The sequence below is a fragment of the Arvicanthis niloticus genome, chromosome X, assembly GCF_011762505.2.
Source record: "Arvicanthis niloticus isolate mArvNil1 chromosome X, mArvNil1.pat.X, whole genome shotgun sequence".
NCBI lineage: Eukaryota > Metazoa > Chordata > Mammalia > Rodentia > Muridae > Arvicanthis > Arvicanthis niloticus.
In genome coordinates, this window is record NC_047679.1 from 103,598,330 (window position 1) to 103,613,190 (window position 14,861).

Below are 14,861 nucleotides of genomic sequence, written 5' to 3' on the forward strand. Positions count from 1 at the left end.
ACTCAAACCTATGATCTTCCTCTGACTTACACACACACACACACACACACACACACACACACACACACAGTTATGTGCGTATACTTGAACATGTATATTCACATGTACACACAGAGACTGAAAAAAGACATAGACATTTTCTCTCTTCTTATGGACCTAGATCAATATTTTCAATAATTAATTAGATGAAAAACTGGATATTTCCAGAATAAAACTGTTATCTTTTTTCTACTAACCTCTCTTCCTGGTTTTACATATATTCTTTTGTTTACTCTCAATCATTCTACTTTTTCATGTATCCTGCAAAAATTTGGTGTGATAGTTGTCAGTGTCTGACTATGTGCTTTTCAGTGGTCTGGAATTTGCTATATTGACTAGGCTGTCCCCCAGTTCACAGAGATCTACCTGCCCTCTTCCAAGACCCGGAACTAAAGGCATGTGTCACTACTCCCACAGAATGCTATAAAAAAAGATAAGATATTTTCAAATGAAAGCTGTGGTAGGAAATTTGGTATACCCTGAATGTTAGTCTTCTTTAATTTGTATGTTGAATTCTAATGTCCAATGAGTTAGGACTAAGAGGTATGATACTTGGACAATTGTTAGGTAATGAATACTAATGTCCTTGCAAAAAAAAAAGAGTCAAGAGAACAAATGCCCCTAGAGAAGGACATAGCAACATATGCCATCTATGAAGGACAGGTCCTCACCATCCACTGCTCACTTTTACCTTGATCCTAGATTTCCAAAGCTCCATAGTTATGAGTATTCATTTCTGCTGTTCACAAATTAAAAGTCTAAGAGATTTTGTAAACACAGTTTTAAGTAAGACAAATGTAAAAACAAGTAAAGGGGGAAAAGTTTCCTTGAGTTATTTCCAGATCACATCTACTTAGTCCACAAGTCTGGTACTATTATTCACTTCTCTAAGAGAAAAGACTATACTCTCAACAAGAATATATGATCTTTGAAGGTAGGCTTTTCTTTCATTGTGTACTATGTTGTAATCCTAGCAATTAGGAACAGTACTGAAACATGGTAGACAAAAAATAATTACCTGACGAAATTTGTGAAAAAGTCATCTGCATTGCATTTAATCCATCATCGCATTTATAATGAACAGTTTTCCATTTAAAGTCTTTCATTATGCATCGTCTTATACCCTCACACCAAAGCTGGGTTTTATGTTTTGTTTTGTTATGTTTTTTAATAGAATGGAGAAGCAGATGTTACTGCTTATTTGCTTATCTGTTTGCCAAAGGGGGCAATTCTTTTTTGAGCTTTCAAGTTCTTAAATGAAATACTCAGTATCAAGCTTTCAGATGGTTCAAAGATCTGAATACTTAACCCGATTTTATCTTCTGCTTTTAGAGCACAAACATTTTTGTGTTGTGGATTAATAAAGAACCAGCTGGTTTCTCCCAATGGGTGATGTTCAGCAGAATTTCTTTGATACATACACAGAAACACAGATATCTATGTGCATGCACTCACTCCCCCCCCATTTCTGTAGAGAAAATTAAAAGGAACTGTGTTTCTAGCATGTCAAATATATTCCTTACATGCAAGAAAATATATCACAAAAGTGTCGATTAACTTGATATGACAATGAACATATTTATTATAATTAATCAAATAACATTGGAGTGGAGTAATTGTTAAAAGCTGTTTCTCCCTTGCTGAAAATCAGGCATTTTGTGTTAAATATTGAATTCAGTAGGGAAGTATGCAGATATACAGTGAGGGAAGGCAAAAACTCAGAGAGATTGATTTGTCTACATTTGAATTTTTGGTTGTTTTGCTCATATATTATTACATCAAGCAGTTCACCTCTTTAAATTCCCGAAAACACCTGTTTACATTTACATTTGGATTGCCAAATAAATCTCCATATAAAATTAGATTTCCTCTCATCTTGGAAGAAATTCCTCTTCCTTATAAAATATAACAAATTATGTTTACTTATGGTTTTATTTTGAGATGAACTTGAGAATATTTTATTTAAAAGCATGCTTAAAAATACTGTCACCAAAGTGATGAGACTATTGTGACAACAATGGTGTCCAATATATTGTTCTTTATTACTAAAGCTCCATTTCCAGTAGCTAAAGAATGTATTGAGAATGCAGAATTATCTTTATTTAAATTTAAAATATTCTATATTTATCATTTGTTATAGTCTGAAAATATTGCTTGATTCCTGTTCATGTGTAGTAAACAGGATTTATAGGTCATAGATTAGTTCTTAGAAGTATTTTCCTGTCTTAAAATGAATCTTTAAATCTGTGGCTGAAGATAGATTTGTCTAACCCTAGTGCTGTTCAAGGATCAGAACATGAGGAATTGTTGAATTTAAGCACTGAATGTGAACATTCCAAGTTTTTTTAAAGTCATTATTGGAGGAAAAAATTATGTCTGTAAATCTATTTTTCTATTGCAAATATCCTAAGGAAAAAACCTACTGATAAATCTTAGGTAGATTTTAGTAGTAGTTTATAATACAGAAATAAAATTACCACTAGATAGCTTATATTTATGGGTTAATATGTAAAAGGTATTATTTCAAAGATATTTATAATACTGTCATCACTGTTAATATTTCTTCCAAATGTTTCTTTTCCCAAAGACAGACACTAGGTCTAGAAGTATGCTAACAAGCATTAGTCACACGGATTTAACTTCTTTCTTTAGTTTTTGCCAGTCACTGTCTTATTCACCAATTGTTTTTGTTCTTCTTTTTTAAAATAATCCTTTACATATGGGCCTAAAGCCAATAAAGGCAATTAGTGTCATACCAAGGTATAGTCATCTATCAGAATATGCTAAAAATAAATGAATAGACCTTTCCCCCACTTCTCTGGGCAGGTATAACTGCTTCACATCATTCTTTATTGCCTTTATTAACTGATGTGGCTATTCTTTTCTTAAACTCATGGTCTCCCTAGCACTGAAAAATTAACAGTAAAAATTTTAAGTAGGGATTATTTTGGTGGAAGATCAAGGTTATGGTCTATAGTTGCTATTCAAAATAAATAAATTACCTTTTCAGGAGCAGGGCAAACAAACTTCCATGGTCTTGAACTAGCACTTAGCCAAATATTCTGATGAATAAGAGGCTATAAACTGAGTTAGGAAATTGACTTGAGACACATGAAAGAGCATAGTTAAGGGAAACAATAATAGTGAAAATTGTCCTTAAAGGAGAAGTGGCATGAGAAGGTTGAGAAACTGAAGGATTTTCAGGTTGTGGGTTAGCTTTTTGATCGTACCACAGAAAGAATAACCACTTAACCAGATTTTAAAAGTGTGCCTGGCCACATAAACTCAAAGAATATGTGGAGAAGATTGAGGAACATACAGACAGGAAAGCAAAATCAAATGAAAACAAATATGAGATTCTAAAAATGTAGAGAAAACTAAAAGGAGGGTACAGATCATATATAAGTACTAAAGCAAACCTTGTCATAGTTAAAGGAATGTAATTGAGTAATGAGCCCATTTTTAAGATGAGAATACTGAGGTTTAGAATTCCACAAATTGCCCTTGACCACACTATGTAAGTGGAATTCAACACCAAATCTAGTGGCTTCTACAATCTACTCTCGACAGCTTTAATTAAAAATGGCGAAAAGTCAAAGCCATATGATGACATTGAGATGGAGGTGAGGTTGACACAGTGTAAATAAACTTTCTGCAGAGCAATTAAATCACCACAGAATTGCAGTCTATGGCATACCTATGCATAAACCCCTTGATAAAGAGAAACAACAGTTTAACAACAGGGACTGCAGCCTAAACTTTCCATTTCTCATTTACAGCCTAAGAGCCATACCATTGGTGTTCCATAATGATTATCTCTTATTAGCATCAGAAGGAACACATTTTCCTACATACCTGACAACTGGTCAAATGTGTTCAAATGGACATGGCACGGGGAGGGAGGATAACAGGAAGAACAGCAGCTATAAGGCTATCATGACTTAGATGGCTAATGAGTGTGCAGGTGCATGAGTGAGAATGCCTTTTCCTCTAGTTTTTACCTCCAGCTTTGTGATGTAAGAACAGAGTGATTTTAAGCTATTTTCTGTGTGGAAGTTTCCTTTTGCACATTTTTTGGATCTACCCTGATGCTTCCTTAGCCATCTCTATTTCCACCTTGGATCAATTAGATCAATTGCCTCCAAGTATTTTAACTTTGGGATCACATAGCTTATAACACATTATTATGGAATTATATTTACCATTATTCACCATTCATTATTATTCACCATGTTATTTTACCTTCACTGTCATAGAAAGGCAGTAATGCATAGTGAAATTCCTAAGCCTATAGCTAAGATTAAAAATATAATGTAGACTTGTTAGGTTTTAACATTGTGGTGCTTTACAAAACACTTTAACTTGATGTTTACCAGTTTCTTCGTTTCTCAATTGAGGATAGTAATACTAAAAGTACCCACTCCAAGGTATTCATAGAAACATTAAAGCAATGTACGCAGAAGGATCAAGAACACTATGTTTGCCGAAGTGCTACACTTTTAACTTAAATTGTTGTGGTTAATTTCAGACTATAAGGTTCTGGAATACAGAGATCCTTGGAGAAACCTGAGAGAACCAGGATCAGCAAGTGTTTGGTGAATGCCTCACTCTACAAGATATGCTTAGTAAGCCATAGACACAGAGATATTTATTAATAGTTGATTTTTTAGAACCGATTGAATCTAATGTGGCTCTTTGAACTATAGTGACTCTCAATTCCTCTCCTTGTCATCTGGTTCCCGCAAGCATCTTAAACCAAATTGGAGATGATAATATGTAGTTCATACTTTCTATGGTCCTGACTCTGATCAGATATTTTACAAGTATTTTTTCATTCAATTCTTGAGACAAATTCACAATGTAAGGCCTGTAATTTTCTCCATACTACACTTAGAGGAACTGAGGGTGGTGGCAGCCAGTAATATCTAGGCCATGACAATGTTAACTGTCTTAGTCTAGGGATGTTGAAGTACATTTGCTTAAATGCATCATTAACTGTCTCTGATTTGGTAATGTGCCCATCCTTTGGTTGAAAGAGATAGGTCATCCAAAATGTTTTGGCACTGCTGAGACAAGAGCTAGAAGAGGAGGTAAAACAGTTGATAGCTAAGGAAGGAAAGGTTCATAGCAGGGTACAATTCAGAATGTAGTGGATTGTTAGGGCATTGTTTCTCTGATTGACGGCAAGCCGGTAGCAATCCTAAAGCTGCTCTGGACATTGATTACAAGGCAGTCTCACTAAACTATGCAGTTTTTTGACATAAAAATACAAAAAAAAGGGAGTACGGCTCTAAAGACTGGAATAAGGTGATGACAGTGGATATTTTATGTAAAAGAATGTCCAGAAAGGCAGTATAGTAAGGATGTTTTTCCTTGGGGGAGGGCATGAGCAGAAAGAAAAAAAGTCTTTTAATTGGATGAAGAAATTGATAAGGAATGAGGAGAATTTGTCTTTGTATTATTATTGGTGTTATTATTACTACTATTTATCAAGTGCTTCCTGGGTTCATGGCTGCTCTAAAAACATTGCAAATTTAGTTTATTTAATTCTTACAATATCCATATAAACCTTATGAAATAGGTTTTACTATTGTCTTTATTGTATAGACGAGGAAACTAGAACATGTTGATGCTGAAGAACACATACAATAACACATCACCTTGTACGTAGTGGATCAGAAAGTCTATAATGAGCCATTTGTCCATATAAAATAGAATATCTGTTAACTTACAACACAGGCAGAGACGTGGCAAAAGAGAAATTTATAGTGAATAGAAGTAATATACTATTTACCTAAACACAAATATATAGCAAACTCTCAACTTCTTGAAGATTGTATATCCCAGAAGATAGTGTAAATGAAATGTGGGTAAGTAGCTAAAATATAGAGGAATTTGTAGGTTAAAGCTTTTGAAAAAGAAATTATTTCATTTTGGGTTTAATGAATAGAGCATGAAGCTAAACTCTTAGACTTTAGGAAAAGAGGTTTTGTTTGTTTGTTTGTTTTGTTTTTTAAGTGCAGTAGTAACTTTTCATATCCCGAGGCTCTTTAAAATGGAGATCAGAAAGTTTGTTAATGACAGAAACCTGTGTGTCTCTGCTATATCTTCTCCATTTAGCTTCAATATTGGAAGGGCATATACCCAAATAAAGGCATGTGAACCAGAGATACAAAGGTATAGAACGTATACTGAAAATAATTCCAATAATATTCACATCCAAAATGAGCCCAAGACTTGAGAAAACGCTAGGGAATATAGCAAGGTTGTTTTCTTTGTTTATTTGTTTTTGTTTGCTTTTGTTTTTTGTATGTATAGAACAATCAGACTAAAGAAAAAGACATATGCAATTGCTATGAGAATGAAAGATTAGGGAGTCCTTTCTTGACTTCAAGCATTCTTTGTAAAAAGGACCTAAACAATATGGCTAACAAGCATCAGTAAATACACATTAATGCATATACTGGGAGTTCATTAAAGCATTTGATGCTAGGGAAACAGCTAAGTTAAGAAAGTGCTTGCTATACACATTCAAGGACTTGAGTTCTATCTCCAATACTCATGTTTAAAAAGAAAAGCCCACTATTTGCAATTGATAGCTACTGGGAGAGCAAAACTCAGTTTTCTTTGATAGACTGATATTACAGATAGCAACCATACTCCTTGGCTGACTTTATGGCTCAGGTGTAGTTCTCTCGCTCTCTCTCTCTCTCTCATTCTGTTTTGTTTATTTCATCTTTGCTTTTTTTCATGGAATGATTATGAGATGGGTAAGGGGACAATATGGGAGGAATTAGGGCAGGGGAAGACTATGATCAAAATATATTACATGAAAAGTAATTTTAAAATGGAGAAATAAAAATAAAAGCCAATCAACTTGGTGTGCATTTGTTACCCTAGTTCTGGTAAGGTTGAGAGGCAGATGCTCAGGGTATGCTGGCCTCCAGACTAGGTAAGTTTGCAAACCTCAGGCCAATGAAAAACCTTGTTTCATAAAACAAGGTAGATGGTTCTCTCTCTCTCTCTCTCTCTCTCTCTCTCTCTCTCTCTCTCTCTCTCTCTTTCTCTCTCTCTCTCTCTCACACACACACACACACAAACACACACAAATACAGAAGGATATATATATATATATATATATATATCGTGCATGTATATATATATATATATATATATATATATATATATATATATATATACATGCACGATCACACAGATGTTCTACATACACAAAATCATTTCACTATTCTAAATACATTAATATTCTATGCCAAAGGAGAGAGATGTTCTGTGGGTTGGATTACATACCCATTTCATGGACTGTGGCACAGGTAAAATGTGGCAGAAAACTGGTGATGGTAAACAGAGACATTAGTTTTGAAAATGGAAAGGAAACATATAGTCTCCTTACAGAAGAGTATAAAACATGGGATTAATGTAGAACAAATTATTTTTTAAAAATGATTTTGAGGAGTTAGCAAAAAACAAATAAGGATAGAAACTCTGAGAAGAAAGTATAAATTAGCTCAAAGGTATTCATGTTATGCAAAACTTGCTTTCTATTTTTTGAACAGTTATTGGATTGGCAGATCAGGGCAAAAGTAGGTATACTATATGTAGATATCACCAAGACATTTGGCAAGATCTTTTATGGTATGTCTTTGAATAAGAGGCAGAAATGTGGACTGTATGTTAGTAGTAGTATGCTGCCTACCCGACTTTAAAGACAGCCTTGCAGAAGTATTTCCCATGGCATTCTAGAGAGCTCCGACAATATACTGGTTCTATATCCATTTTATCAGTGACACATACAAGAAAATCTCACCATCTTGCATATATCCATTATCATGAGAACAAAATATCTACTTTGCACAGTGGAATTAGAATTCAGCTGCAACTATACATTCTATATACTATATTTTACATTTGCATTCTACATTCTACATGCTATATGCTATGTGATATTCTATATTCTATAGTCTATAGTCTATAGTCTATATTCTGGATGAAATCAAGTTAGAATAGTACAAGGTTCTAGACCCTGAAACTTCAGTCTAACAACACTGCAGTTTTCAAATATATAACTTAAGAGGTTTCATTTATAGACTATACACAATATGATCTAGCCTTAGACTTCATTAGAAAGGCTTAGAGACTTAGTTACTAGTGTTGTTTATATGTATCAGCCTTGTCATGTATCCATCAAAATGGATGATATTAGAGTAGACAATATTAGTAGAGATAATGGTTAAACAAAGGAGACAGCTTGATCACTGGCCATAGCATAGAGCTCTGGATACATGAGTCAAGGTAATTACTAAGAATACTATTTAAGAGGCATGTCATATGCTGCCAGCTCTTTCCCAACCAGTAATCTTAGGAATACCTTGAGAGTACTTGTCAAATGCCTGGTTTGTGTTTAGCACGTTATTACTTAAAAACCACATGGCTTTTTGCTTGGCCCTAGTCTCAATGGAGTGGGGGACCAACTGGCATGGTTTGCTAAAATGTTTAAAGCAGGGTACATAAGAGATGACCTGGGCAAATCAAATTCCCATTTAAAGGCTTTCGAACCTGAGTACCACAATGAAATGAAACAGCAATGAGACAAGCAGCTGAGGGAATGAAGTGAGGGATATTAAGAGGTGCATATGCAATCCTGTAGTGAGGTGGTGAAAGCAGACACTCTAGTAGAGAAAAAAAATAGAGCCAACATCAAGAAAAACCTACTTGATGAAGAAAGCAGCAATATGTGTCTATAAACTCTGACCTTTCTTTGGGTGTTGACCAGTGTTTCCCGAGTTTCCAGGGACTAAAATCCAATTGAAAATGTGTGTTTTTCAGGGAAACTCGAATGACCTTTGCTCTCTGAAGCCAGAGAAACTAATAAGCCTCAGGACGCATTGAGCCTTATACTTTAGATTCCAAGAGCAGTTTGCAAAAAGTGAATGTGCTTTAAAAAAAAAAAAAAAAGATATCAGGATTGGAAGTTGGAACCCAGAAATAAGAGGAACATATGAAGTAATTAGGGAGATATTTAGCTTTAAATATATAGCAAACTGACTCATAAATAGTGAAGGTGAAGAGGGGTTCTATTTGGTGAGCTCCTAAACTTAAATAAGGGGTAATAATAGGCATTTAGAAGTGCTCAAGTTTGGTTAAAAAGGAATCTTTGAGTAGTTGTCTGAGATAGAATGGAATGTTTCAGTTATTAGTCAGTTCCTTTACTAGAGATACACAAACAAAGGCAGGCAACCACTTAGTAGGGATAAAAATGTCACCTTTCAAATGTACAGTGTTTTACAATGTATGACATACTCTTTATTGTAGTTTTTTTTGTTCTTTTTAACACATGATCATGGTGAGCAATTTCGGGGGTGTACTACTAATGGAAGCCAGAGCCTAAGTGCTTTCTCCTAGGGCAATTTCGTGTTTATTTTTACAAATGATGAAGCAAAGGCTCTAAGAGGTCCTATTATCTAGCTTGTGCGTAAGTTACTATGCACTCACTCTTACCCTTTATTGACTAAGCATGTAATGAATATTTTTCAAGGATAAAATTGGAAAGCTTTAGTTAATCAGGCCAGTAAGGCTTCCAAGTATTTTTAACTTCATTTTTTCTGATGCTGAATATATTTCCAAATGGACTAAAAAGGCTCTCTTCTCAGTATCACATGGGAACTTATGTTTGTCTCTACATTTTAGGAAACCGAGACCAATTAATACATTCCTTGCACAGATACAGAAGGTCCGTGGGTGCAGTTTGTACAAACATGCCTAGATGTACATTTCGAATAAGAATAGTTTTATTTCTCAATTTGCCTGAGCCTGTCTCCACCCTCCTTCCAGATTTCCTGTTATTTGTCTTCCCGAGGAAGGAACTGTGGTATTTGACAGAACAGCTAGTTAAACATATTGTCCCACTGTTTCCTTAGTTATAGCAAGCCCCACAGATGAGTCGAAAGGAGGATGAGAAAGATACTTCTGTTTAAAACTATAAAGATTTCTATTATTATTTAGATTTTTTCATTTTATATGTTTACTTTAGGAGTTTGGCCTCACATGTACGTTTGTGTACAATGTGCCTGGTGTCCAAGGCAGGCAGAAAATGCTATCAAATCCCATGGTTGTGAGCGACTTTGGAGTTGGGAAATAAACCCAGGTCTATTGGAAAAACAGAGAATTCTCTTAACTGCTGAGCTATCTCTCCTGCCCCTGAAGATTTCCTCTAATCTTTACTTCTCTCACTTTATACATTTTCTCCCTTTGATTAGAATAATAATAAGAGGAACAAGGGGTAGGAGGATGAGGAAAGGAATAAGGAAGAAATAAAAGTTAGATTTTATCACAAAGCACATACACTTGTATGACATTCTCAACAATAATAAAAAAAAATGCACAAACTTTATCATTACTATTATCCAAAATCTGTTGTCTTCACTTTAGGTGTTGACTACTACCACTGTGTTTTCTATTGGAAAGTAGCATAAGAGTGGCTTATAAAACATCTTAATCAAGTATGTGGTAAAGGATACAGTTTTCTGGATTGAGGCCACAGCACTTTCAGGGTGTTAGTGGTGATACTTGCTGATGCCCTCTAATTTAATATGCTACTAAGGAGGAAAACCTCATAATGTGAGTTTATTAGTCACTCCCTTTCTGTTATGATTCCCAGAGGATATTAAGATAGAAGTTCATGCCAGACATTGTTTATTGACTGATATATTATGAATGTTGTTTACATAAAATTGTCTTTCAAAAATAATTAAGACATAAAGAAGTCAACAGGAACTCCTGGAATTTGACAACAGAACACTATGCTTTACTAGTTTATATTTTTCCTATGTTAATACAAAGTAGCATTTGGGTATGTGATGATGGGGATTGAATTCTGGGTTTTCCGAATGACTGGCAAGTGCTCTATTACTGAGCTATACTGCCTTCTTTAAAAACTGTACATTTTTAAAGAATGACAGGAAATAGTGAGTGACTTCTCAGATAATACTACCTAGTGCCAAAGTGCCTTTCCTGTTCACAGGACCCAGAGCTGTACAGGACTAGAAATTTTCTCACAATAAAATCTTAGGGAGTGAATTATTTAGAAACTCAGATATGTGACATGACAGAAAAACAGTGCCTTCAAAAAATCATGCTACTAGAATACAATTTTCAAGTTACTGATGCATTTCCTTTTTTTATGCAAACCCTTTTTAAACTATTAGGAGGCATCTTTCTTCCAAAATGATTATTATAAGAAACAACATGGCAATGACTGCTATTCTTCCAACTGTTTTTTTTTGTTGTTATTTATTTATTTATTTTATTCATGTAATTCCTTGAAACACAATTGATTTTCATGTTAAGGCTACAGTAACAGTTCAGATAATTTCCTCCTTTCAGTTTTGGTGGGTGTCTGAAAATGAGGTATTTATACACTGGGATTGTATCTTTATACATACATTTATAAGGATGTTTGTGAATGTGCCCGAATCATTATTCCTTGTGTGCCTACAAGGGATCTGCCTTCATGTTTGTGTTTCTTTGCAGATAATTATCTCTGGTGAAAGGAGTTCCTACAATCAATTAAGTCATCCTCTGTCAATATTCAAGTATAGTAGGGTGAGTAATAGTTTAAGTACCTGGTCTCCAGTGGTATGTTACTGTTCAAGACCCAGCTGTTATGCAGATGAACTGAATCCTGTGTGCTGGTTGGAGGAGCAGGAGCAGCCGGGCTGGGCTGGCTGCGGGTAGTCATCGATCTTCTTTGTAGAGAGTCCACTGTAGGAGGTGGCTTCCTGGCACAGGTACAGGCATGTGGAGGAGGTGGTGGTGGTGGGAGGGGTCTGAAGGTGAACTGGTTGTGTGGGCTGTTCTGCATGTCTAAAATTGAGAGAAGAAAAACAGCAAATAAGGACTTATTCTTCTGTTTTGGGAACAGCATGACACAGTCACTGGGGTTTCAGACAGTATAACCTGTGGGGTGGAAGAAAAGTTTGAAGTTCATCTGTAAAAATGTCACTTAGGAAAACACTTTCACAGCAAGTGTATGAAATGTAAAACATGCATACTTGCGTTTCCATGTAAATTCTTCAGGAATACACCAGCTAAAAGAATGGGGCCACCTCACACAATTTGTCGTCAAATAGATATAAGGCTAGAGAATGGAGAGGAGATGATTTCCATCAGTTGGGAAAAAAAAAACCCACACTTCTGAAAATACTAGTGAGAGGCACAAATTCGTTGTGAGGAAAATCATTCTGCACTTCAAATAAAAATATAAGGCCACCTTCTGACTTATCTCAGGAAAGGATGTTAGCCTGCCTACACAGGAGTAAATCCATACTTCAGAAAAAATAGTTCACAAGTGTGTAACTCAACTTCGTGGAACTAATCTCTTCACCAACCCAACACCTCAAAGTGCTCCTTGTAAAAGGCAGACTAAGGGGACTTTGTTCTGGTTACTATATGCATTTTCATGGTTAGGCAGAGCAAAGGCTGAACACCTTGCCTTTTGTGACACCATTTTAGGAGCTCTGCTAAGTTAGCAGCACCCTAGGCAGCAATGGAGAGATTTTTTTTCCTGCTTGTTTGCAGAGGGGGCAGATTGGGACAGGTCCTCAGACTCCTGATGTTGCTATTGTTTGGTCGTTTTTTTTTTTTTTTACTGCTGTCTAGGCAGGCACATATCAAGAAAGTTAGTTAGAATCTGGCCCAGGAGAAATACCCCAATTAAAGCCCTTTGAAAAGAAATCACTATTGTAGCAGATAGTTACCCCTCTTCCACAGAAGGAACATAATAGATGTCAAGTGATAGCTTGTAACACCAGCACGTTCTGGATACACTTTGTAGATGGTACGGCTTTGTCCCACCTCCCCAATGACAGAATTGAAAAGCAGAAAAATGCCAGAGGCTTTCCCTGCCTAACAGAGGGCTCAGCTGGTGTGTTCTGAGGCCCACTTTGCAGGGACTGATCAGAGAAAAAAATCACTTCTTTCAATCCTTCTACTTCAGACATGAATTTTAAAAACACTGGCTTGGTTTTCATATCAAAAAAGAAAAAATACTATCCCAGGAGCAAAAGTATGACAAATTCTTGGCTGAATTTTCTAGTACAAGTGGTTCCTCTTTTAAATAAACTCAATGTATGAAAATATTAATTGCACAAAAGACAGATAGGGGAAAGAGCCATGATTATTTTATTTACAGATTCTACTAGGGGGTTCAGTTATCCTTTTCTACTTAAAACAATCCCTGAAATTTGTAAACTACCCCAGTACTGTCTTTTTAATCCCAAACCCATAAATCTTAAAATGTCCTCACTAGTACTTAACATTTCTTTAATATTTTTAAACTTTTGCATCCATATTCATAATCACATAGACAGAAATATGATTTGCATTGTTTGGACTCAAGGAAGCATAAAGTGTTTGGGCACAAAGGACCTGGTAGGTTTTTTCATTTTTCAGATGAGAAAGTTGTCTAGGAACCAAAGCAAATTAATAGTTTAACCATGAATAGAACTCACATATGATTTTCTGGCCAGTACCATGGTACAGATATGGCTATACAGTTTTTTCCTTATGATTCACAGCCACAGAATCTTGTACATTGTCTAAATGTTTCATTTATGTTTATGTGCCTGCTTCTTTCCTAAATTACTGTAACTTCTAAAACATAGAGTGAAAGGTAGTGGATGGCTAAATGCTATAAAGGAGCACAGGCTTTAGAGGAATGGCAAACTTGGCTTGGAGTCAGTTTCTTTCATGCCCAAACTTGAACTTGTTACTTATAATACGTCTATTATCTAATATCCTTTTTGACTGATTTGGTTGCTATAAGATGGAGATGAAGATAATATGCTGATGACTATGTGCTGTGCTAACTGCATTAGAAGAAGATGTTAAGAATGAGAAGAACACAGAGTTCGTAGTTTAGCTTCAGATGATGAACCCAAGGCCTGGAGAGTTGAAATGACTTGTTCAGTCAGCCACTATTGTAGTTTCTTTTCCTTTTGATATGATCAAATATTCTGACAAAAGCAAGTCAAAGGAGAAATATTTTATTTTAACTTACAATTGTGGTGATTTGCATAGAAATGCCTCCACCCCATTCATGAGTTTGAATGCTTGGCCCATAGCGAATGGCATTATTAGGAGATAAGGTCTTGTTGGAGTAGGTTCAGTATTGTTGGAGGAAGTGTGTCACTGTTGAGGTGGGCTTTGAGGTCTGGTATGTTCAAGCTACAGCCAATGAGGAGCACAGTATGCTTTTGCTGCCTTTGAATTAAGATGTAGAATTCTCAACTCTTCCAGCACAGTGTCTGCCTGCATGCTGCCATGTTTCCTGTCATAATAATGGACTGAACCTCTGAAACTGTAAGCCAGCCCCAATGAAATGTTTTCTCTTATAAGAGTTACTGTGGTCACAGTGTCCCCTCACAGCAATGAAACCCTAAGACATAGTTCAAAGGATAATCTACCATAGTGGGGAAGTCAAGGGAGCAGGAGCTTGATGCAATTTATCATATCACATCCACAATTGGAAAACAGAGGGATGCCTGAATGCAAGCTATTGTTTAGCTTGCTTTCTTGATCTGATATAGTCCGCAGTTTTGTGCCTTGGCAATTAAGATGACTTTTTCCCCATCAATCAATGTGCAGACAAGATTATTCCCCATAGTCAAGGCCAGAGGCTCATCTCCAAGGTGAGTCTAGAGCCTATCAAGTTGAAAATTGACACTACCCATCATAATAAACTGTTATAAATTCACCTGTGTGGTGATTCCTTATACTATTTTAGAAAATGAATGTGACCCTTTTCT

General features: G+C 35.7%; 1 protein-coding gene across 1 annotated transcript in view; it reads right to left on the reverse strand.

Moving 5' to 3' along the window:
- Positions 1 to 14,861, reverse strand: part of Tenm1 (teneurin transmembrane protein 1) — a 748,830-nt gene that overhangs the window by 319,290 nt on the left and 414,679 nt on the right. The window contains exon 7 of the mRNA XM_034485178.2: positions 11,679 to 11,919. Coding sequence (XP_034341069.1) covers positions 11,679 to 11,919 — 241 coding nt within the window. The remainder of the gene's footprint in view (positions 1 to 11,678; positions 11,920 to 14,861) is intronic.